The following is a 26,347-nucleotide window of genomic DNA, read 5'->3' on the forward strand; positions in this document are numbered from 1 at the left end:
ACTTTGTACATGTACTATGTACATTTTAAAGGAGCAAGAAAGGTATAATCACTTTGGGTGCCAAATACCATTATTAATCACTTACCCGAGACTCCAGGTCACTGCTCCAGTTCACTGAAAACTGTACAAGACTGGGGCACTACTCTAAGAGCACCACATTGCCATGTCCTTCTCCTATCTAGATCTTCTCTCAGTTATGGTCTGGGTGCACATACACAGTACACCAAAAAACTTCATAGCAAAAAGCCAGCTATTCACTTTGCAAAATCTGACCTGACCCATTGCTCCAAGGAAAATCAAAGAAGTGGAAGAAGATTGCAATATAGTGTTCCTACATAGGGGTGTTTATAACCACTGGGAGGTATCTCCTGTAGGCATTGCAGAATAGCTCAGTCTATGGGATACTACTGTGTGAGGTACATACGGTAGAACAATATGGCATGTTCAGCATCAAACAACATTGCTTTTACACAACAGGTCAGCATGTAGAAGATTGCAAATTTTACAGCTCTGTTTGAAAAAAATAACACGAGTCTATGCTATTTTACCCTGAAGTCTGAAACCATTAAGACTACATGACACAGATAAGAATCCTACTCAGTGCACATACATACATACATACAGATGAAGCCACTTGGATTTGTGAGTTAAATGCGTCATGACTCAGAGTTAATTGAAGAAACTGTGTTATCTAAAGTTATCTTAACTCATTTAATGCATTTAACCTTTTCATTAGCATACCAAAGCACCATTGTTCACAATGGTGAATGCTTTAATTAGATGGGATGTTGTGACACAGTTTTCTGTGTTAAATGAGATAAATGGGATATCTGTGTTTAGTTATTCTGTGTCAAACAGACAAACCAAAGTGGCTGCATCTGTATATAAGAACTAACTAATGGGAAACATCTAGACAAATGCTGTACAACTTTTTCCATGTAGTGTATGTTTGTGAGTTGATGTGGTAATGGGGCAATTTAATATGAAATTATGAGAACAGATGCAAAAGATAACGCTATATAATGGTGCAAGGTGGCAAATTTACTATTGCTCGAAACTTTTGAATACTGCGTAATCACTTAGATTCTTCAAAGCATATTTAAGCTAAAAAACACAAGATATAAAAGGTTAATACATTTGCTGTTCTCTTAATGTGGCAGTTTAATAAATGGAATAAAACTTTAGGATTATACATACCCCATAAATACCTCTCTCGTTTCTTTAATGATGAAGAAACCTATTCCTTATTGTGTGATGGCCTATAAGTTAAACACAAACAAATGTCTTCTTAATGCATTCAAAGATATACAAAAAAGTAACCAGTCAAATAATGTCCTTCTTTTTAAAATATGAACACACACACACATATATATATAAAATTGCTTCCCTTCTTTTTTCTCTGTATTGGACCAATTCTATTCGAAGAAACCTGCAACAAGTGTTGCTAAAGCAATTCACCTATGAAGCTCCAGCCCAATCAGATGAAAAGGGATACTTACAGTATATAATCACTGCTACTTCATGTCATATTAACATTAACGCCTACAAAGCACCTTTTAGGAGCTTGTTCTACTCCAGAGCCCTAAAACTATACCATAAAGATTCTAGTATAAGGCAAACCTTGCTACGTGTTACTAGCAACAATATATTTTTGGGTTATTTCTAATGATCTTGTTTTTTTTAGCATGTAAGTACAACATATGAATAAAATGCTGCCATGTATATCTATACTCATTTGTTTGCCACTACAGCAATATTGTCCAAATGTAATTTGTTTTAACAATACATAAATGACTTTTCTAATGTCATTGCTAATAGTTATGGCAACATGATGAATATAATCTAGCAAATGAAACCTATTTATCTATATTAAATAAAGTGTGCTGCTCATTGACATTGCAAATTTTACTTTAAGCTTCAAAGGACGCCAGTGTTGTGACATTCAAAATGGAAGAAATAAAATAGTGATCAGAAGAGTGTTGAGCTGAGATGCCACTGGCATCTTTTCATCATAAATAATCTGATCTATAATAATTGTTTAGGAATAAATTCTGTCATATATTATTAAGAGATGTTCCTTTGATGTTTGACTCTGAATGTTTTACCATGATTATTTATGCATTTGCTCACTTATGGGTGTAAAGTCTTTAATTATTTACTTAGTAAATGATCAGTAATACTTTTAATAAGTAATATATTTTAATAAGTGATATTTTTTAAATATGTAAATATTTACCTAATTTTGAATGTGTTCTTTTACCTGTTTGGATCCTCAAGACTTCTTTTTCGCCCATGTTACTTTGTTTTTATAGGGGACGATTGTTCAGGCAAGAAAACTGTATGGGGCACATTTATAAATTCTTGAGCCTCTGGGCTAGAACAATCGTTTTTAGAAACAGTGTGTGAGTTTTGACCTTACTTGTGGTTTCTGTAATTGATTACTTCTGCTTGTTGACAAGCTTTTTATTTTTCTCAAAACCCCACTCCTGGCAAAGTAAATGCCGTTTTCTTCTTTTACAATCTGGTCGGCAGCAAGTAGAGGTAAGGTCAGGAATTCAGACAAAGTTTCTATAATGAATTGCTTGAGCACAGAGGCTCAAGCAATAGTAAATGTGCCTCCTCATGTTTACGCAACTATTTACATTCAAGTAGTAGATTTAGTAAAGTTTGATTTCCGAGGCATTTGACCTTTGATTGATCCAACAGGTTGATGGATTCTATAATGCATTAAGATTGATTCAACGAATATCATACTGATTTTTATCATTACCTGAGACAACAGGATTTGATATACCAGACCAGCCAAAAGAAAACTTCATTGAAAATGTCATTGATTCAGAACAAATCAATGCCTGCCTCAATTCCAAAGATCTGTATGGATGGATCAAAACCAATATAATAGTTCAATAATGATGACTAATGAACCCACTGCCAGTTGTTTTTCTGCATGTTAAGTATGATTGGGCTGTGGTTCAATACTTCCATTATAAATCCAATGAACTGGCTGGTGGTTTGAGATAGAAGCTCTGTAATTTTTTATCCACATGAAGTTGGCCACAGTGCCAGCTTTCTCATGCATTCATTAACAATTCATCTGTCTATACAGCATAACGCAGTCCTTCTCTACAAGCCACGAGGGTTGTCAGCTGATGAGGATAATCCCTTGATACCACAGTTAAAAGAACACTGTGGGGCTGAAAATAAAATGCTAATCACTTCCTCTGGTTCACTTGGAAACATATTGATAGAAATATGAATATTTATTAAGGAATAGCCACACAACTTCCATTTGCAATGCTTATACCAGGGCTGAAACTAGGGGTAGGCAGAAGAGGCACGTGCCTAGGGCACAAAGCTTGGGGGGCGCCAGGCACGTACCTCACATGCAGCCTACCCCTAGTCCGGCAATTGTTACCTCAGTAAAAAGTGGGTGCGCTTTCTGGAGTCAAAGTGCAAGCGCGTCCTCGGTTACGCACGCACGTCCTTGGGGGTGCATGATTACACACACGCGTACTTGGTTGCGCGCGGTTACGCATGGGTTGCCTAGAGCCTGGCCCGGCCTTATACCCATATTTATTTGCCAGTTTGGTATATGAAAATGCTGTCTGACATTCAGTAAACTTTACATAATCATTCTACAGTATATCATATGGCTACATGTTCAGTTAACATTCCTGAGCCTCTGAAGATTGTTAGAATTATAAATCAACAGCTGCACAGAGCCAGGTAGATATCACTGGTCTTTTTATAATATATATATATATATATATATATATATATATATATATATATATATATATATATATATATATATATATATATATATATATATATATATATATATATATATATATAGTAATTCAAAAGAGACTATCACAGTGCACAATAAAACATTTCAAATCCAAAATAAATGTATTCCTTGAATAATTAATATATTCAATTATGCACATCTTCCAGGTAACTGAAAAAAACACACGTTTCGTTTCATTTTCTAACATTTACAGCATCTGAAAGAATATTCCAAATCAGCCATTCCTCAGATATTCTGCTGTTGAATAAAATTTACATCTTTTAGAAGTCGTTTGAAGATCATATTTATAGCACTGCATTGTCTTTCAGCATGTATTCTAAGTAGAGAAATAAGTATGGATGGGCGAATTTGAACCGTTTTGTTTTGCCAAAAATTTGCCGCCGGCGAAATGTCGTGGGTGCCCATTAAAGTCTATGGGCGTCAAAAAAATTTGTTAGCTAAAAATACATTAGGTAATATATGTAAAGTCACAACTTATAGTTTCCTCTGTGGCTGAAAAAAAAAACATTCTGCAGATTGAATGCAATAAACAGGGTTGGCAAAAGTAAAAACAGGAAAAAGAAGTGAAGATTTTATAGAAATTTGTATTTCATATGATCAATAATTTGGTTAAGTATCTATAAAACCTGGGTCATTTTTGTATTTCTATAACATACTTTATTTCCCCCTCTCTCCAACAATTCCACATACTATATAAATGTATACTGTATGTATACATTATTGTACTCCGTAAATAAGTTATTCCGCTTTGATACGACATATACATCAGCAAGTGCCATTTATGGATATATATTTTACTGGGTAATTTTATAAATTCATTCAGATATCAATTAAAAAAAATACACTATCACAGTTCTCTACTTGAATAATACCTCAAGCTCCAGTCACAGAGGAACTGCCATCTCTCAAAGCAACATGCAGATTTACCTTCGCAATAACATCCCAGTTCTGATATGCTCCACAGTAGTTAATTACAACATGCTGAGAGGAATTTCCAGTTGCAGAAATGAGAAGTGGGAATAGAAGCATACTAAAATAACTACAATGTGCCATGTTTAACACTTGAATATTCACTGCGCTGATGGGGTATTACAGGTGAGTATGCCTTTTATTTAAATATCACATAGCATCTCACAAGTGCTCCTCTCCCTCTCATTATAACAGAAGGGTATTATTTATACTTGAAAAAACACTGACAGTGTTACATTGTTCACAAGAAAATGGTTTTTGGCAAGTGGAAGCTAAATGCCCCCAATTGCCTCAAAAATAGTCCTTTTCAATTCAATTACCTTAAAGTGATAGAACTGCCTACATTTAGGGGGTTATTTAATATAGGTTGTGTTTTCGAGGGTAGTTTTCAGTAGAAACTCAATTTTTTGTGTTAAAAGGAAAAAAATTGAATTTGTTGCGATTTATTATAACCCGAAGCTGGAAATAAACTGAATATAAAAACACTCCAGCTAAAACCTGTGGAGGTCATGTAGAAGTCAATGGCAGAGGTCCCTTGAACCATTTAAAGATGTTAATAGCCTTCATGATGTTTGGTTTTCTTTGTGAGGTTTGTTCAAAAACTGAATAAATTCAAGGGATACAAGCTTTTTTTCACAGAAAACTCGGTAAATTAGAGCATGCAGTTTTTTCACCCATGTATAATGTAAACTCATTACTCCTCTTTAGTTCCCACACGAGCCCCAACTAGTGGTAACTTTGATCCCCTTGATGGGCTTGTTATGTTCCCTGGTTGTTTGCACTGTGGTGAAATTATTTTATTAGAAAACAGACGATCGATAGAGTGAGCTGCTTTTATGCTGATTGATATGTAAATTGATTAAGCAGATGGACCGGAAGCATTTTAATGTGTACAGCTAGAACCGATCCGCTTAGAATGAGGAGTGCTCTGCTCGTGATGGCTCGCAGGTCTGAATTTTATTCTTGCTTTATATTGGTGGTATTGAGGGAAGTTTTAGGTTCACATTTTCCAATGTTATATTATATATTACGTTCTGACTATGCGATTTATTATTAATATTGTGTCACTGTGTATGAAATGCATTTGCGTATGTTTGATATGATACTAAATAGTATTTTGATGATCATAATGGTGTTTTTAGTGTTTGCACAGTGGTGTTTTTTGTTTGAATGAGGTGACTGGTTCACGTGGTTTGAATTGGTACAATTGAATTGGTACACATCACTTCCTTTTTCCATGTCACTGGGTTCTTGCCATTTTATGATGCTTGAGTCGGTGTCTAGTATACTATAGCACTTTGAGAAAGGCTGGTGTTCAGCCGAAACATCAGTATGTTTGCCTACAATAAATGATAGTGCATTCATTTAAAAGTCCTGTGAGTGCGTCTTCTAAATTAAAGGAACAGTTCAGTGTAAAAATAAACACTGGGTAAATAGATAACCTGTGCAAAATAAAAAATGTTTCTAATATAGTAAGTTAGCCAGAAATGTAATCTATAAAGCTGGAGTGAACAGATGTCTAACGTAATAGCCAGAACCCAACTTCCTGCTTTTCAGCTCTCTGAGTTAGTCGGCGACTTGAAGGGGCGGCCACATGTTTAGTGAGTTTGCAATTGATCCTTAGCATGCAGCTCAGGTTCAAAAGCAAACAGCTATGACCCATGAGCCCCCCCCCCACAAGTCACTAATTGGTTACTGCCTGGTAACCAATCAGTTGAAACCAAGAGACCTGCAATGCAGGAAGTAGTGTTCTGGCTATTATGTTAGACATCCAGTCACTCCAGCCTTTATACTGTAGATTAAATTTTTTGGCTAACTAACTCTATTTGAAACATTTTTTATTTTGCACGGCCTATCTATTTATTCAGTTTTTATTTTTACACTGAACAATTCCTTTAAGTGCAAATGGACGTGCACACTTTGATGCTTTTGCAAACAACTGACTGGTACCTAGTGAATCCCACACTAATGTGGTTATTGGCAAAGTGCACCAGAAGTGATACCATTTAGTGACGAGCAAAAGTTTTCACAATGTATGGTTTTGACATGAATTTAGACATTTCACTGCTGTTTCATTAAACTTACACATATATATGGTTCATTCATTTTAATGTGGAATAAGAATCACCTAGATATTATCTGTTGGTGGCTGGATTTATTGGATTTATTATAAGTACCTTAGTAAGCCTCAAAATTTTCTGGTTGAGTTTTTAAAGAGGAAAAACTCAAATTTTAAGATGGAAAAAATGTTTTTCAAGATTTATTATACCACCAAGCTGCTTACAATCCGCATCCAAAAATACTCCGGTCCACCAGAGGTAATTTTAAATATCACAGAAAGAAATGTAGAGCATGTGTGTTATACGAAAAAGTGCAAAAAAACATTATTTTACCTTCCTATTAACTTCAATTGCAAATTCTGATACAAAGCGAAACACTGCAGATTTTTTCATCTTTTGTCTGCAGAGATTTCCTGACAAAAAGGAGTGGATGCATTTAGAGTTGATTTAAAGGCATATTTTACGTCAATATCACTTTAAAAAGTATCTAGCCCCTTAAAAAAGCATCCCCTGCTGGATTATTTTTAATTTTTAGTGTAATGACTCTAGAGAAGTCAGCCATCCAGAACTTGGGCTATTAGTGAGTATTGGCATATAATTTGCATTGCAAAGAATAAAAACGGAATATATTTTCGTTTCTATTATTTGTGAATGAAAATGAACATAAGGTATCACAACACATGCTAGTTTTATATGACAAACAGTGGCATAAATAAAAGTAGCTAGTCACCAGTAAAATCCCATGATTGCTGACATGTACTGCCTTATTGTTATGCCTCGATCCTAAAATGAATATGTGACTTGTTTCTTTACAGGCTGCCATGTTGATAATAGGAAATTGTAGCCATTTAAAAGTTGCAGAATGTACCTGCTATCAGTAAGGCCTCATTTGATTGAATAATTAGACCCTTTCTAGCACCCACTAAATATCTTGCTTAAGCAAAAAGTACAAAACACAAACCTTTAAGCTGGCCTCTCCTACACGATTTAATTTCATATTTAGTTACTATGTAAAAAAATCTGAGGATTAATCTGTTAAAATCACAAAAACGACAAAGATTGCTTAATATTTTTCTAAAGAGGCCAATTAGAGTGTTATATACTATGCAAAATGTTCTTTTTTTTTCTAGCCTAGCCGAGATGTCAGGGTTGGTAAACAGAATATGAAAGAAAACACCATTTCTGCTTTTCTTGTTTGAGAGCCCTGCTGTTCATTATATTAATTTGAGGAGCCTTTCCTCATAACCATCATTTATTATTGTCTGTGCTCTTCATCTCCAGCGTAAAAGATACGGGTTGCAGTGGAATGAAGAATCCATTGTAAGATTTTAGAATAGCCTTGGAATATTTTGGGTGTTCACATTTATACCACGTTACACAGAACATTTTTAACATTTGGAAATTGTACATCAGCAAGCAGCTAATTCAGAAGCAGAGAAGAACCAAGGGAGGGGTGTAGAGAAAACAGCATTGATCAATTTCAAAGACAAGCTGCATATTACGTTTCTGATCCACAAGCCGTATATGCATTTGGAGAAAAAGCCTCCTCCCTTTCGGTGTCAGCACTAGAGCTTTGATTACAGAATGAGAGGCTGATGCGCCAGCTATGACACAAATTAGCTTTTAGGGAAAGAATACTCTCAAGGAGAGTTGTGAATGCTTTTCTGATAGCTCTGTGACATCAGATTCAATTTAAAGAATGAATGTCATGACTTATTCAGTTTTTACACATTAACCCCGTTGCTTGCGGTAGCTTCCTGGACACACACAATACAATGTTACATACAGATGGAAAGTATAATATATAGGGATACTAGGGATACTATTTGTGATTCGGCTGAATCCCCGAATCCTTCGTGAAAGCTATGGCATAATATCGAACCGAATTTGCATATGCAAATTAGGTTCAGGAAAGGAATAAGTGGGAACAAAATGTTTGACTTCCTTGTTTTGTGACATAAAGGCACATGATTTCCCTTCCTGCCCCTAATTTGCATATGCAAATTCAGATTTAGATTCGGTTCGGCCAGGTTCAAGGTAAACTTCTCAACATTTCATGCTTTAAAATAATTGGCCGTGGGGTCTAGTAATATCAAGTTAGACCACTGGTTTAGACATGTGCCTATTTTACCATGTTGAAGTGATTTAAATATAGCTCAAAACGGGTTTTAGTAACCATCCATCTATTAAAAATATTCAAAGGAAGCAGGTTGCATTCCACTGTCAATCTATTCAGTGCCCAAACTGATTGACCCCCCTTCTGCAAATGGCTCAGTCGGTAATATGGCTAGGGTTATATTTGCCTTCCATGTGTAATGTTAAAACAGACCCATTCTTATAAAGTGGCAAAAATAGTGGGGCTTAACATTTTATTTGTGTTAACCTGTGCAAGCAGGTATGGAGTTGATCTAATACTATTAGTAATGTGTTGAATTTCCATGGTTGGGAGCCTAGTGCTTGGTGATATACTGTATAACCTTGGTGTCTACTGCATCAACACATCTTAAATCGTCTACTTACTTTACTTAATCACTACTTACTAAACTACATTCACTGAGTTTAGCGAGCAGGGGGAGGTAGACGGATCTCACAGTATAGCTTGATCCACGCCCCCTAATCACTTAGGACACCTTGTAATAATTCAGTGAATAGAGTTTTTATTAAACATACAATATGCCTCTTGTTTTAGTTAAGAAATATGTGCTTTGTGTTACTTCATGCAAGAGCAAATAGACTTTTAATTTTCAAATTCAATGTGGAAAGAGTACACTTAATAAAAATACTGGTCGCAGTTAAACCCCTTTACAGGTATAATATCCTTTATCTGTAAACTTGTTATCCAGAAAGCTCCGGATTACAGGAAGGCCATCTCCCATAAAGTCTATTTTAAGCAAATAATTCAAATTTTTAAAAATGTTTCTACTTTCCTCTGTAAAGTAGAACATTGTACTTGGTAGCAAAACAACCTATTGGGTTTAATTCATGTATATGTTTTAGCACACTTAAGGCATCTTGATCCAAATAAATGAATGAATGAATGAATGAAAAAATCCCTTATATGGAAAACCTCAGGTCTCAAGCAATCTGAATTACAAATCCTATACCCCCCTGTAAAGCTGAGACACAGATGCAGAAGGGTAGGCTTTTGTATAGAAACTCTCCTAATTTCAGGGTATGGGGGGGAGGTAGTAAGTCATTTGTCATTTAGTGATTTAGAATAAAAAGATAAAGAAGAAAGTCTGTGTTTAATGATATTTCATGAAATGTAGCAGAATACCTTTCCAGTAAAAGTTCTATATTTTCTTCATGTTAAACAAATGTTGTATACAATATTTCACCTTTAAAACTTACTATCTCTATATAAGTTTATATAGTTTATATAGCACCAACATATGATGCAGAACTCTACAGATAGTATTCATCATTTACACACACATGAAAACTAGGGTCAAATAAGAGAAAGAAAGCCAAAGTACCCAGTGGAGAACCACAAAAAAAGTGGTCAAACTTAACTCTACATAGTTCCCTGGCTGGAATAAACCCCAATTCAGTAAGGCAGCAGTGCTAAGCAATGTAATGCCTGTTTGTTATTAAAGGAATACATTGAATACATCTAAATAGTGCTCTTTTAGCATTTTTTGGCAGGCTAGCATAGAATTTCATCAACTATGCTGGCCCCTTTAAGTGAACAATCTGCGAGTTATTTAGGTATGTTCATCTGATTGTAAATAAAGGCCAAGCAACAGACAAGAACAAAAGAAAACAAAAAAGTAATAGAGGAGAAAAGCAGGCTTATTCAAGTTTCTCTACCAGGCTTAGACATTTCTAATATATCTCTTACAAATAAATGCCACTCAGCTTTGATTCAGGCATTGCTCAGGCTGATATGTGTCCTGTGCAAATCTATTTTCTTCAGATGTCCTGACAATTGCTTTGTCTCCTCAGACAGTAGGGAGTTGGAGAAAGCAAAGTCTTGAAAGTAATACTGTTATACTTCCTTGCTATATACAGGTATAGGACTTGTTATCCAGAATGCTTGGGACCTGGAGTTTTCTGGATAATGGGTCTTTCTGTAATTTGGATCTTCATACCTTAAATCTATTAGTAAATCAATTAAACATTAAATAACCCCAATAGGCGGGTTCTGCTTCAAATAGGGATTATATGTTAGTTTGGATCAAGTACAAGGTACTGTTTTATTATTACAGAGAAATAGGAAATCATTTTTAAAAATGTGGATTATTTAGATAAAATGAGAAAAAAAAGATTCTACGAAAGATATTCTTTCTGTAATTTGAAGCTTTCTGCATAACACGTTTCTGGATACCGGATCCCATACCTGTACAGGGATTCAGATAGACCCTAGTATTTCAAGTACACAGAGAGCCCGCCCACCAGCCAAATAAATAGTGACTGTCTATGGCATCCTTCAATAGCCCCTCTGGCATTTATCAGAACTCACAGATTGCCAGTTGGGCCCTGCCACCCCTTATTGTAAAATATATTACTATAAATGTAACTCTTTGACATCAGAGATGTTTATGAAGAAATAAAAAAGTGACTGAGAGCACTGGCTTGAGTCTACAAAGCCTTAAGATAATAGGGTCCCTTTTCCCAAAACCCATTATCTAGAAATTTCTAAATTGTAGAAAGACTGTTTACTAGAAAAAAAGTAGGTTTTGCTTCCAATTAGGATTAATTATATCTTGGATCAAGTACAAGGTACTGTTTAATTACTACAGAGAAAAAGGAATTCATTTTCAAGAATTTTTGATTATAATGGAATCTATGGGAGATTCCGTAATTCAGAGCTATCTGGATGACGGGTTTCCCGGATAACGCATCCCATATCTGCATATTATTAATCCTTTGCCAGAAATTTTGCATTAAAAAATGGCTGTTATAAAATAACTGTTATTCAAACATAGACTCAAGTTATATTGAGCCATCTCAAACCAAATACATGATAGAATGAAGTTTAGTAAAATGTCTGCATCGATAATAATCGGGAATAACCTTGGATATAACATTTTATGTGCAATGTGGCTACATCATTAAAGTTAGTAGAAACCATCCTATTAATAAAAATGATCCTAAATCCAGGTCAATATTGGTATCTTCCATTCCCTTTAAAATGCTACATGGTAGCTTACCTTACACAGAAATATGTGTACAACCCATACTGCATAAGTATTGCAAGTCAGTAAATATCACATACTAATTTCTTCCCTGCTTTCTGTTGTTGCAGGCGGAACAGAATGTACATTTTACTATATCTATTAGAGAAGCCATTTGATCAAAGGAAAAACTTCATAAAAAAAAATTATTCATCCACGTCTGACCACCTATCTACAGGTTTGTAATAGGTATTGTAGTAAGTGCTACTGCTCCAAGGAATATCAATCACAGAAATAAATGAAATGAAATGCAACTTGAGCACTGTAGGTACTCTAGCCTACAACACAACACATTTATTTATGGACCAATAGAGAAGCATAAATATGTATTTTAAAAATGTAATATGAACTATGCTTCCTGGCAAAAAAAGATGAAAGTATATTTTCAAATGTGAAGAGTTTCCACGCTTTATCTGAAATAGTGCCATATTTGAGCTTTATTTTCTGATCACAAAGAGACACTTGTTTTCTGATTTTAAGTCACAGAATCACAGATGAGGGGCAGTTAAAATGAAGTGGATTATTGAACTTTGTTGTGTCCATTTGCTTTTAAATATCCTTTTTCTTTTTTCTTCTACAGGCTTTTAAAGCTGCCATATTTTTATGATAATTTGGGACAGCATTGCTTTATATATATCCAGACATTAGGGATGCACCAAACCCACTATTTTGGAATCGATGGAATCCCCGAATCTTTCGTGACAGATTCATCTGAATACCGAATCCTAATTTGCATATGCAGATTAGGGCCAGAAAAGGAAAATGTGGAATATATTTTTTTACTTCCTTGTTTTGTGAGGAAAATTATTTCTTTCCCGCCCCTAATTTACATATGCAAATTAGGATTCGGTTCGGCCAAGCACAAGGATTTGGCCAAATACAAAGTCTGTTGAAAAAGGCTGAATCCTCGCCAAATACCGGATCGAATCCTGGATTCGGTGCATCCCTACCAAGTAATAAAGCAGTGGTTTCTCCTTATTTTAACACACTTTGTCAGGAATTTATTCAAAAATAGTCATCCTTTATTGACATTTACAGTAAAAAAAAAAAGCCAATTTATAAATGTCTCCTATTCTGTGCTTTGTATATTTAGCAATAAATGTATTATGTAGAAGAAACATTAAGGGGCCCATTCACTAAGTTCGAGTGAAGGAATAGAAGAAAAAAAACTTAGAATTTCGAAGTGTTTTTTGGGCTTCTTCGACCATCGAATGGGCTACTTCGACCTTCGACTTCGAATCGAACGATTCGAACTAAAAATTGTTCGACTATTCGACCATTCGATAGTCGAAGTATTGTCTCTTTAAGAAAAACTTTGATCCCCTAGTTCGCCACCTAAAAGCTACCGAAGTCCATGTTAGCCTATGGGGAAGGTCCCCATAGGCTTTCCAAGTTTTTTCTGATCGAAGGATAATCCTTCGATTGATGGATTAAAATCCTTCGAATCGTTCGAACAATTATTCCTTCGATCGTTTGATCGAAGGATTTGCGCAAAATCCTTCGATTTCGATATTGGAAGTCAAAGGATTTTAATTCGCCAGTCGAATATCGAGGGTTAATTAACCCTCGATATTCGACCCTTAATACATCTGCCCCTTACAGTGGACCTTTTTTTCTTTCCCTAAGTGCGATCATGTTATAGATAACTTTACTAAAACTTTTAACTAAAACCCATATTTATTTCATAATTCAATATTTCCTCCCAAAGCTTTCACTCTGTAAATCAAATGCACATTTAAAAAGTACAATGATTTTCTGCAAGTATATAGTTAAGAATAAAATTCTGCCATAAAAAAATGAACCAGAAAAAAGTGATTGTGGTGGATATTTTTTGGTGCTTGGTCAGCACAAAGATGTCAGAGAGCAAGTAAATAAAAATCAGATTAGAACTACTACTCATAGAATCAGAATGTTTTTAGAGACTACATGGCTAGTATAGGCACTTCCCTTTAATATTAATTACATAGCGTTATGTTTATCTTTAAATGGAGTAATGTAATAAAAGTGAGAACGTTTTCCCTAGTAGCCTATAGCTTTCCATCAAGTCACCTGTAACTGCTTTAAGTTAATTGGTAGTTCTGGGCTACTAGACCATGGCAAACATGAAATGATGGTATTTAAGAATGTTCCCTATATTCAGGGTCGACTGTGCAGGTTGAGACCAGCTACTCCGATTGGCTGCGCTACTTGTTTGCACATGGATGCGGTGCATTGGCGTTCACGCATGTGCACAGCGGTGGGAGGGGGTTCGCGGTCGAGGAAGTCAGGAGAGGGCCCTGTGACTGCAAGGAGGGCCCTATGGGTTGCAGCCCCAGTGGGCCCCAATGCTCCAGTCCGACCCTGCTTATATTTCTACAAAGGATAATAATATCATACAAAACATTATTATTGCTAATAAAAAGCATTGAAACCAACCAAAGAATCAGACCTCAGCACAATGTGAAATAAACCTTCAGTTAGGCTACTTTAGAAATCTATACAGATCTGTAGAATTCAAGAGAGCAGAATACACATTTGTCTTGGATTACCACTGAGCTTTGACCCTAAGCATAGCTCACAGGACTGTTTTCTAATGTTTGATATCCACATTTTTGGTATTTAATCTTTTGGTGCATGCTGTTGTTCCATGTAACCGAGAAGAAAAAAAATACCTTCACACCAGGGTTTTAAGGAAAATCCATCTGCCTCTTCCTTTGTATATCACTGTAGAGGCGCTGGCATTTTTCCCAAAGCCCAAGCAAAGAAATGTAAACCACCATGGCATTATAAGACTGAAGCTAACTACTACAAAGACTTGATAGAAATCCTAATTAGCATATGTTATCAAGTAAGAGTTTCATGTATTTGACATTTAAACAAGGATTGATGCTGTAGAGGATTAAGCAAACCGAGATTACTTATACACTCTTAATCTCATTGAAATTCTTCCTTGAAAAAATGCAATTACAGATATGGTTTTATGCTAACTAATCCAGGATATCCAAGCAAATAATATATGTAATACTTTTGCATTTACATGAATTGTTTTTTGGTGTCTGCATTTCACATATCAAGACTGGTTGTTAGTATCCATCAGAAGTAAGATGGTTGTGTCCTGAAGTTTCATGATGGCTGTGGGATGCATTTATTTGCTCCAAGCATTATTAGAACAGGGAATATAGAGTTCATCCAGTTGGACGTGAAACTTTGCTATGCTTTTCTAGTGCCCTTTGTTGTATTGTATTAATAAATGAATATGGAAGCACAGTGCACTATAAAATTGTACCTCCTAGAAGACAGTCTTTGTGCTGTGCTCTTTGCCCCTGTTACAGTATGTTAATAACAATCATTTCCAGTAAACATGAAAACCCCAGAGCCCAATGGGCAAGCACAACATTTTTTAATGTGTACGGTATAAATGCGTCCAACACCTTGAACAAAGGATTGTTAAAGTTCTCTTTCAATGTGTACTTTACTATAGTTATTTAAATGTCAAAACGATTTGCTATAGTTCCTGCTCATTCCTTGAATGCAAGTGCACCTTTCGGTGCTGGATAACCCTGGACTTACCACTACCCAGGATATGTCCATAGCTCCAGGGTTCCATAAGACATTGCATTAATAGGAGCACCAGACCAAAAAAATAATGCACATTCGATTCACAAACACTCACATAATTGCATTCCTTTTGATGCACTGGACACAATTGGAGTGAATGCAATGCTACACTCAGCCACAATGTTGCTGGAATTTTAGGTAAAAGTGTTGCATATGGGTAAAAAAAAAAAAACATGGCAAGTTGCATCTGAAATAGTAGCTGCAAACTGTACAGGCACTCGTATATGAGCCCTGTTCTGTTGTGTATGTGTGTTTAACATATTTAACTGCATTAATATGTGTTTATGTGGTTGAATGCCAGTGGGATAGTTTTCAATCTACTCCCTTTAAACTTTTTACAGATGAGAAAAATATAATTAAACAACTTACTCACTAATATGACTATAAAGATTACATCAGTCCAAAAACACCCACCTTATCTTACTTGTTATTTTAGCAATATGTGTCATTTTAAATTACAGTGTGTATTTAACCCTGGAGAACTAGTGAGCTCTATTACAACAGAACATGCTAGCTCGGATATGCCAAGAGATAAAAGGCTTCAAGAAACCATTTACTTAAAACTTGTCTATGAAAGACTTCTCTAAACGTAAATCTTGGAGGCGGCTAAAATATACAACTATGACTGTCTAAGGAGCGGTTAAACACAAGTATCTCATGAGTACCTGAGGGCTATTGTAGACATAAAAATGTAGAGCACTGCAAAGTATGACAAGCTATTCCCAGGATATTGGGTTCTGGCATTGGCAATGCTGAATAAGATCTATTGTTACTTACAAAAAAAGAAAAAAAAAGGAGCCAACATTAGTTAATGTTAGATAAAAAGTCAAATTCACAAAGAAGGAATTTATGGTTTGCCTTTTTCAAACCTTTAAATAATGCATTTCAATATGCAGCTGCACTTGCAGTGCATCCCATAATTCTCTGAACACGTTTAGGTGCCTAAGCACATTTAGAATACAAACACAATAAATGTATTTACTGTAAGTAACACAGGGATCGAGAAAATAAGTTGTTATCACTTTTACTGTGTTTGCAAATGGAACACACAAACACATATGCAGATGATTCAAATAAAGCCATGCATAAACATGAACAGAAAACAGATTTGTTATTATCATTTAAACGCTTGACACAAGAAGGTGGATGAAACCTTCACTGCTTAAGATGCTTCAGAGATGCAAGGGTCTACCAAAGAACTATAATCATTGGCATCTTTGTATGTTTTCAGTCCATTACTGTAGCAATATCTTTCAATTCATTTCAAACGGCACAGTTTGACGCCTTCCATGACCTCAGAACAAAATGAGAGGGGAAAAAAAACTAAGTGCATTTACAAAAATATAGTGAAATTAATAGAAGTTGTTTCATTTTATTCTTACAATGGCATCATTTCAAGAAAACTCCATCCCCAGTTTTAAAACAGAGAAAATCTATAGTACTATAGTACCAACTAAGATAATAATCGATCAGTATCAATCAATAGAATATGTATTATGTAAATATATGTGTGTATTGATAGATAGACAGACAGATAGATAGATTAAATATATACATAACAAGTCTTGAGGAAGGTCAATAAACGTTGTTGCTTATATTGAAGATCACTCAATTATATACTTTATATGAACGTTTAAGGCAGCACCAGGGCAATTTACATAAATCTAATATATAATCTGATATACAGATCTCATATATGAATTGCTCTGCACTCTCAAATGTCATATACAAAAAGATGATAGAAAGATGACAAATAGATGATAGATAAGCTATGAATATAGTGCACTGCACTTCTGTTTGCCAAAGGTCTTAGAACAAAAAGGATGTTTGTTATAGATTAAACATTTTGGTGACATTGTGTGTCCTTCCTTAGAGGCCAAAGACTGTATAATTAGACTGAGACTGTGGATCTATATCTTGCCGAGTGCAAGTATCCTGTTCTTAAATTCACTTATTGCATGCACCCAAGCAAGGCGTATTTGTTTTTGAGATGTGTCCCTCCACATTGAATGATTTTCTTAAAAGATGTAATTGTAGAACAGAATTACTGGATATGACTTTGACTTTTTATCTGAAAGCAAAACACATGCCCTTAAAGATCACCTGTCATCCTAATAAATAATTTCATAGCCATTTCTATCATATTAGTAGAGCAAAATAAACTTGCTAAATGGAAAGTGGAAGAAATCCACTCCCCTACCTCTATGAGGCAGGCAGGGCAGGGAATATATGATTGAAAGCTTAGATTTATAAATACATGTATAACAGGTACAGTATGAATGTTTTAATTAAAAAAAAAATCTGTTTCATGTTTAATTTTCAAAGGGCGTTTATTATGCAGCTTTTTATGTGTGGGTGACAGGTCCCCTTTCATATACTGTAGGTGTCACTAGTAAATGATGAAGACACGTCCCTTTTAGGCTTTTGGTATCATTCAAAGTTCCCTACTCAATTGCTTGTATATTATATATTTTTTTGGATACTTAATAATCATTTAATAATATAACACAATGTAAGAAAGTATTTTTGACATAGATTGGGCTAAAGCAAGTGTTCCCTACTAGTTCTACAATATTCTATAATAGATTTATATCTTATTTTCATATTTTTGACTTTGCCAAAATTAAATCAAATTCCTTAAATTGATGCTGTCAAGTTTTCACCAACAGATAAACAGTAGGCAACATGTCCACTTTTGGGCACCTGTATGCCAACTGAAATATGCCAGCAGAGAAAATCCCCTGTGTTATGATTTATAATAAATTACTGCTTTTCTCTGTAACGTTAATCTTTTCTGAAAGCAGCCATTTTCCTTTTCTCTACAGCTCCTTCAAAGCCCTTAACAAATACTGCTCTTTTATGGTAGCTGCTTTAGATGGCTAATCAACCAGAGATAATATACTCCTTGTCAGAGACAGGATACATTATTCTAGCTTAATGATTCAGTTACAAAATTGCTTCCTAATGCTTTCTAGTTATAAAGAAACATGCCAATCTATACCATAAATGTTACAGTATGCTATTACTAGCTTTTCCACAGGCCTATATTCATTCATATGTTCTGTGGATGCCCACACTGCTGCACAGATGGATAAGTCGAAAGATCATACTGACAGAACCAGCTGTCCTCTTGAATGATCACCCTCTGCTGCTGAATCTCTACACATTCAAAAAATAAGGACCCTTACAAGGAGGCTTATACCAATGTATTATAACTTTCACGTTAGTTCTTGTAACCAACAGTAGCCAATCAGAAGGTAGCTTTTTCTGGTTTACTGTTTGAAAACAAAGATCTCATTGGTCGGTAAAGTTTGACATTCACTGGCCAGTACCTGTTAGTATCCAAAATCATTAACGGGGAACTATCGCAAAAATTAAAATTTAATATAAGCTTCATTGTACTGTAATAAGAAACTTTCTAAACATAATAAATTAAAAGTTATGTATTGTTTCTGAAATAATCAAGTTTATGTTCACTATCCCTCTCTCAGCATCTGTTTCTCTTTATTCTGTCTTCATGCAGCAGTTGGGTGTCAGATATTCAGATACTATAGGGGGGAGGGGGCTTCCTTTCCTAACAGGTGTATTAGAGCTCATTCAAATAACTGATTCCAGTACAAACAAAATCTAACAAAATAACTGCCTTTTGCACAAATTCTGCATGTAGAAAGATTTCTGGTGATTTTAATAGAGTGAGCTCTAACATATCTTCTAGGCAAAAGGAGACCCCCTATAAGATATATTATATCTAACGGTCAATGATTATCTGACACCCAACTGCTGCATGAAGAGAGAATGAAGAGAAACAGATTCCTGGAGAGGAATAGCGAGGATGAACTTGATTATTTCAGAAACGGTGCAGACTTTTTATTTGATTGTATTTAAAAAGGTTCTTATTTCAGTATGATGAAGCTTATATTAAATTTGCATTTTCGTGATAGTTCCCCTTTAAAGGGGTTGTTTACCTTCCAACACTTTTTTTTTTTTGCAGATGGTTCACCAGAAATAAAGACTTTTTTTCAATTGCTTTCAATTTTTTTCCCTTTTTTCCAAAATTTAAGATTAAAGTTGAATGTTCCTGCCTCTGGTGCTTCAGTCTGGCAGCTCAGTAATTCAGGTACAGATTCTGAACTGTTACAATTTGCTCCATTAGTTGACACAATTCTCAACAGCATCTCTGGAGTATTAGCAACTATTGTATCAATTATGACGGTTGCCTTTAATGAAACTGCTCAAAACTGCCAAGGATAAGAAATGTATCAGAGTGTGTATCATTTACAACAGTTACATGTCAGCGAACCCCCCCCCCCACTTCAGAAAAGACATGGGTGACATAAGAGCTGGTTTAAACTTTAAATTTTAATATTAGAAAAACAGTCACAAATGGAAAATAAAAGGTAATTGAAATAAACTCCTATTTTTGGTGAACTAACCGAAAAAAGGGAAAAGGGTTTCAAGATAATGACTCCCATAGCATCACATGGCAAATGCTATGGTCAAAAATTTCTAAACAATGTTTGCACCTGTTCCTAAAAAACTACATGCAATGATGCCCATTGTTTCAATGAGTTTTGTAACATATCTATAGCACTGCAAACCACCCTCTGCTAAAATATTTGTACATTTCCATAATAAAACAATCCTTTGTAACAGTAATTATTTAAAACTATACTCAAACACAAAACGTCCCAGCGTTTGTATCTGTATTTCATTATATATAAAATTTAGCAAGCACTCAAGCTGCTGACTTATTAACAATTTGTACTGTGCTATAATAGTTTTTGCAAGGGCTGCAACATTATTATTAACAGAGACAACGACCAGTCATACTCATCAAATGCTAGGGACAGAACAGCATGCGCCACAGACAGAAACAGTAATCAAGTACCAGCAGCAAAGAAAGGAGGAACTGTCACAAATCATTAGTTGTCTTTAAGGACAATTAAACTCTCAAAAAAACATAGCGACAAGAGGATTTCTGCATTATTAACATTCAGAAAGCACATAAATAGTTGTACACCTTTAACTGTCACACAGAAAAAAAGGACAGTCACAGACCATTAATTGCCATTGAGACAGAAAATAGTCACAGACCAGCTGCTAGAGAGGCAGCAGTTACAAACCATCAACTTCCAGAAGGACAGAGAACACTCATGCACAAATTACTGCAACAGAGACAGTAAGAAGCCACACACCAAGAGCCAAGAATAAAGTAAAATCACTGGGGGCAGAGAGCAGAAGCAAAACATCAACTGGAACAGCATATAGACAGAAATAGGTTAAACACCATATTACCATATATAGTTAGAACTTGGAATGGTTATAGACAAACCAAGCTTGCTGCTTTCAAACAAGATGCTTCTAATGTCATAGAGCAAGATTTGTTTAAATAAATATGCATATTTCTGATAACTGTAACTCAAAATCAGGACAGGTATTGGGTCCATTAGCTCCGAGTTATTAGATGACCATCTCCCACAGAGTCCATTTAATAATCAAAGGATTCACATTTTTAAAAAATTACTTCCTTTTTCTCTGTAATAATAAAACAGTAGCTTGTACTTGCTTCCAACTAACCTTATTGGAGGAAATACAATCCTATTGGGTTTAATTAATGTTTAAATGATTTTCTAGTAGACTTAAGGTATGGAGATCCAAATTATGGAAAGATTCCTTATCCGAAAACCCCCAGTCCCGAGCATTTTGTATAACAGGTTCATACAAATACAATTTGCATCTTTATACAGCATATTCTGGTGAATAAACATCATACATGATCCACAAAATGCAGTAGGCAAAATACACAGTATGATACACTGATATAGCACCAAACTTGCTTCCCTTTAAAGTGAAATGGCATAGAAATAATTAAGATGCAGTTATCTTTAAATTATGAAAGATAATCAGAAGTGAAAAATCTATAGTCTGCAACCTTAGAATACCCCTTAATGAATCTCAGTACTGAAATACATGGTACAGGTATGGGACCTGTTATCCAGAATGCTCGGGACCTTGGATTTTCCGGATAACGGATCATTTCGTAATTTGGATCTTTATCTTCACCTTAAGTCTACTAGAAAATCATATAAAACATTAAATAAACCCAATAGACTGGTTTTGCTTCCAATAAGGATTAATTTTATCTTAGCTGATATCACGTACAAGGCACTGTTTTATTATTACAGAGAAAACAATAAAAAATTTTTTTTAAAAATTTGGATAAAATGGAATCTATGGGACAGGTTTCCGGATAATGGATCCCATACCTGTATACAGAAGAAAAATCAAAATAATGGTAAACAATTGAAGACATTCTGGAAATACCCCTTTGCAGGTTGGCATGTTGGTGGCTTTTAAAAGTGAAAAGCTGATTACTTCTATCTTTAGAGAAGACTGCTGTTTTATGAAGTCTAAAATCTGATTAGTGGAGGTGACGGATTGGTCCCTGGCGCTTGGCAATAAGTGCACAGTCCATTGCATTCGTTATGTCAGCTTCTCTTTCTTTTTTATTTTTCTTCATTATGTTTTCCTTTTCTGCACGATAGATGAATCATGATATTGCCTGGAATGTCAACATATTCTTTATGGCATGTCATAATCAATACAGATTACATCAATGCGAAATCATTTTCTCTACAGTGCATCTTTCGGATGAAAAAAACCAATGGTGAAACCTGTGAGTTATCACTTCCATTTGAATTGCCTGAATTTGAAAGCATAGCAGGAGCGAATCATTGCATGAGTGAAATACAAGGACAAAATAGGGATGCTAATGAGGAGTTTTGGACACAATTATTTTGATTTGAAGGAAGGAATTATGGCCTGCACCTCGAAAGGAGCAAACTATTTTGGTATGGTTTCCCAGGATTTTATTTTTTCAGTTGCTGTGTTGCAAAGTAATTGATTTTCACTCTCGACTGCTTTGCAGAAAACTCACTTTTTTATCGGTATGTCTGAGTCTTCATTTGAAGCTGCCTCTAGCATCCTGAAACAGATAATATGTTCCCTGCATTTAAATGTACTGAATATAATGCTCCTCACTCCCCCTCTAGCTCTATCATTCATCCTCTCTCTAGCTAAGTATTAGTCATTACATAGGGGTATAGCTTAAAGGTATGGGCAAGGACACTCATTAAGCAAATATTGGTGCCTATCACTTCACTGAAACCAAGCAAGCTAATTACAAGGAAAAGGCAGAAAATGTTGGAAGCAAGTATCTTAACTCATTATTAGCCTTGTTTATCAGAGCATGTCTCTAAAGCATGTTCCTAAACATTAGCAGCTTGAAAAACTACAAATAACCAGATAGAAGGAAAGTCACTTGGTCATAAAATAAAACAGGAAAAAAAAGCCCTCTGTGTCCAAAACCATAAGGTGAATATATGTTTGAAGATAGCTAAAATAACTAGATAGTTGGAAAAGAAATATATTTAGACAGAATTTGCAGTACTTCCCAAAACAGCCACATTTATTAAAGGCACAACAGGAATGTGCTGTACATGGAAGCTTCCAGAATGCACATTGTGCAGAACTACATTCATTCTAGGTTGCATCCTGCTGCCAATTTAAATGAAACATGTTTTGTCATCTGCTTGTCACAGAAAGTCTGTTCTTTGGCTTGACGGTGAAACTACATGAGCCACATTATGCAGCGATTTCCCTCTGTTCATGTGGTTGGCTTCATAGTGGGAAATGTTCCTTATTTCCTTTAAATTGTTGGAGCAAAAATAATTGATGCATAAAACTCACTCATGCAGTTTCAGCCTTGTATTACACATATTACTGCAAGTCCATTCTATAAATGGCTTGGCTCTTTTAACTTTATTTTGTCATCCGAACATTAATGAAAGACGGCTCTTCAGCTTTAGTAATATATGGTTGTGCATTCTAACTAGAAACCTCCTCACAAGTCTGTAACAGTTTTTACTTTTCCTTTAAACTTTGATACTCCAAAAGGTTGAAATCACTTAAGGTGGCCATAGATGCAATGATAATATTAATATGATATTCTCTGTGTGTTTTTGAGGGAGACTAGCAGACCGATATCGGCAGAAGACTTGGATATCAGTCGGTTCATCAATCGGGCTGGCTGGAAAATTTTGATTGGACGTCTTTGAAGGCACCCGAACATCGGCCATTTAGTACTGAATCCTCAGATACAGGTAGAATTGTATTGTTTCTACCAGTATATCTGACAGTTCAGGTCTACACATGGATACTAAAACGAATGATCTTTCTTGGAAAGATCTTTTCCAGGAAAAATTGTATGTAATGTCCACCTTCACGCTAATAGATATTTCTGTGTTTTGGTCTAATAGAGATAGACATACGGTAAGTAAGAATACAATTGGTAATTTTTCCTGATCTTGTTTTTGTGAACTAGCAACATTAAAGTGACCATAATAACATGACTGGCTACTTGCATTGCATTGAAACATTCCACTAAAAGCAAGGAGATTAGTGAGGCTATCAACTCCAGTACAATATGGATTCTCTTCATCACATAATACATATCCTACTATAGAAAGAGCCAACTTTTTCTGAAATCACTCAGCACACCACAGGGGGATCAATTCACCTTCCAAACACATTTTTCTCCCTCTAGTCTTTCCAGCAGCTGCAATATGAAGCCAGGTCACCCCCACACCTAAAACACACTATTCGCTACATCAGTCGATACACCTTTCAAATTATGAGAGGAATGTCAGCAATGTGTTTATTAAAATAGTTAAACAGTGAAGCTCGGGGGCCATGTTCAGTAGGAGTTGAAGCTGCTGTTCTTAAGAAATGTATGCAGTAGTGTATAAAATTTGGATTATAAACTTCCCCTTTAATGGAAAAAGTTGTGATGATGATGTATTTAAATGGAATGTTACAGTGATTCATTTGAAAATCTAGATTAGGTTTGGTGCATGTGTATAAAGATTTCACTCATGGTCCGTCTTTATGATGTGACTAATATACTAATAGATCACATTCACTTGTAGACAAAAAACAACCTGCAACAACTAACAGAAATTACATATGTATTAATTCTGATTCAGTACATAGGTCACTATACATAGTCAACTGATGAAGCAGTTTGATCTATTTTTCATGCATGTCATGGAAATACGCTGGTGTTTTGGGGTTTGGCAGAAGCCTCACTGTGTCTGTTGTGTTGTAGTACTACTAATCTAATGCTGAGCACTTGAATAGTACTGACATGCTTCGTCCTGCGGTGAATGCTAATGAGTCTTCAGGGTTTCTGATGCATGAACTAAATCTAACCTCTTCCCTTAAAGATCTGAAAGTCCTGGAATATATTTTTGAACCCTAAAAAAACACGTCCTCTTAATGTTGAATTGTCTGTGAGAAGGCTATTGCTTGCCCTTTTAAAGAACACCTTTCACATTTCAGTTATGTTAAGCCCTGTTTAATAACCAATAGGATTACAGGTGCTGCAGCACTACAACCCCCAGCATTCTTCAAACGCTAATTAAAGGGTTGTAGTTTAACAGCATCTAAGAACTCAAAGTTAAGAATGGGTCACTTAAAATAAGTCTCTCAGCAAAAGATATGGGATCCCTTATCCAGAAACTCGTTATCCAGAAAGCTCCGAATTACGGAAAGGCTGTCTCCCATAGATTCTATTTTATCCAAATAATCCAGATTTTTAAAAGTGAGTGTCTTTTTCTCTGTAACATTAATACAGTACCTTATAATTGATCCAAACTAAGATATAATGAATCCTTATTGGAAGCAAAACCAGCCTACTGGGTTTATTTAATGTTGACATGATTTTCTAATAGACTTAAGGTATGAAGATCAAAATTACAGAAAGATCTGTTATCCGGAAAACCCCAGGTCCCGAGCATTCTGGATAACACGTCCCATACCTGTATTTTACTGCTATTTACTGCAAAGTTGTATACTTTTTTTTCCATCATGAAATTTCTATCAGTTAAAAGAATGAAAATGCCCATTGTGTTTTTCTACCAGGGGACTCAAAGCATCTGAGGCAATGACTGACTTTCTGTGCTCACCCAAATATAATTATGCTAGGCAAGTGTACAGCATTTAAACTGATGACTCAATTGTTACTCTTAGCATCATTTCTACATGCATCCTTTAAATCTATTCCCTTGGCATGATATGTTTCCCTTATAGATGGCTTTTGTTCTTTCAATAACAGAAATAAAATTCCATCTTATTGTACAAGGTAACTCTGTTTCCAACCTGAACAGAAGCAATTTGTTAAAAGAAAAAGCAGTAATATCTGTCTATGAGTGCTGTGACCCTAAAACAAGACCAAAATGACTTGCAGTGTGTCTGGTCGATGCCTCTTATCTACAGCTACAAAATTCATAGACACTCTATTCTGTTTATCCCGGAGAAATGCAGCTGATAGGATTATCTGACGGAGTTTGCAAAATGCATCAGGGAACATGAAAGAGAATTTTTAAAATGAGTGTTGCCCTTTCCTTTCTTGATAGCGTCAGAAGGAAAAACAACACCGTACTCAGAAAATGCACTGGGGAATTTTATGCTGCCTACTTCAGTTCCTTTTGAAGTTTTTCTCTTAAGGAGAATCTTTTAAGACAAGCTCAAGACTTTATTCTCCCTTCAGAAAACATATCAGTTAGTTCAGAAATATAATTGCAGTATGATCTCATGATATATATATTTATATATATATATATATATATATATGTGTGTGTGTGTGTATGTATATAGATAGAAAAACATGGAGG

At 35.3% G+C, this 26,347-nt stretch overlaps 1 protein-coding gene across 2 annotated transcripts in view; it reads right to left on the reverse strand.

Annotated features, from left to right (window-relative positions):
* Positions 1–26,347, reverse strand: part of lingo2.L (leucine rich repeat and Ig domain containing 2 L homeolog) — a 129,920-nt gene that overhangs the window by 91,050 nt on the left and 12,523 nt on the right. Inside the window, exon 2 of one of the 2 annotated variants that reach the window (XM_018257742.2) lies at positions 1,198–1,259. The exons of the other annotated variant lie outside the window; for it this stretch is intronic. Coding sequence (XP_018113231.1) covers positions 1,198–1,202 — 5 coding nt within the window. The 5' untranslated portion in view covers positions 1,203–1,259. The remainder of the gene's footprint in view (positions 1–1,197; positions 1,260–26,347) is intronic. 2 annotated transcript variants of the gene reach the window in all.

The sequence above is a fragment of the Xenopus laevis genome, chromosome 1L (assembly GCF_017654675.1).
Source record: "Xenopus laevis strain J_2021 chromosome 1L, Xenopus_laevis_v10.1, whole genome shotgun sequence".
NCBI classification, from domain to species: Eukaryota; Metazoa; Chordata; class Amphibia; order Anura; family Pipidae; genus Xenopus; species Xenopus laevis.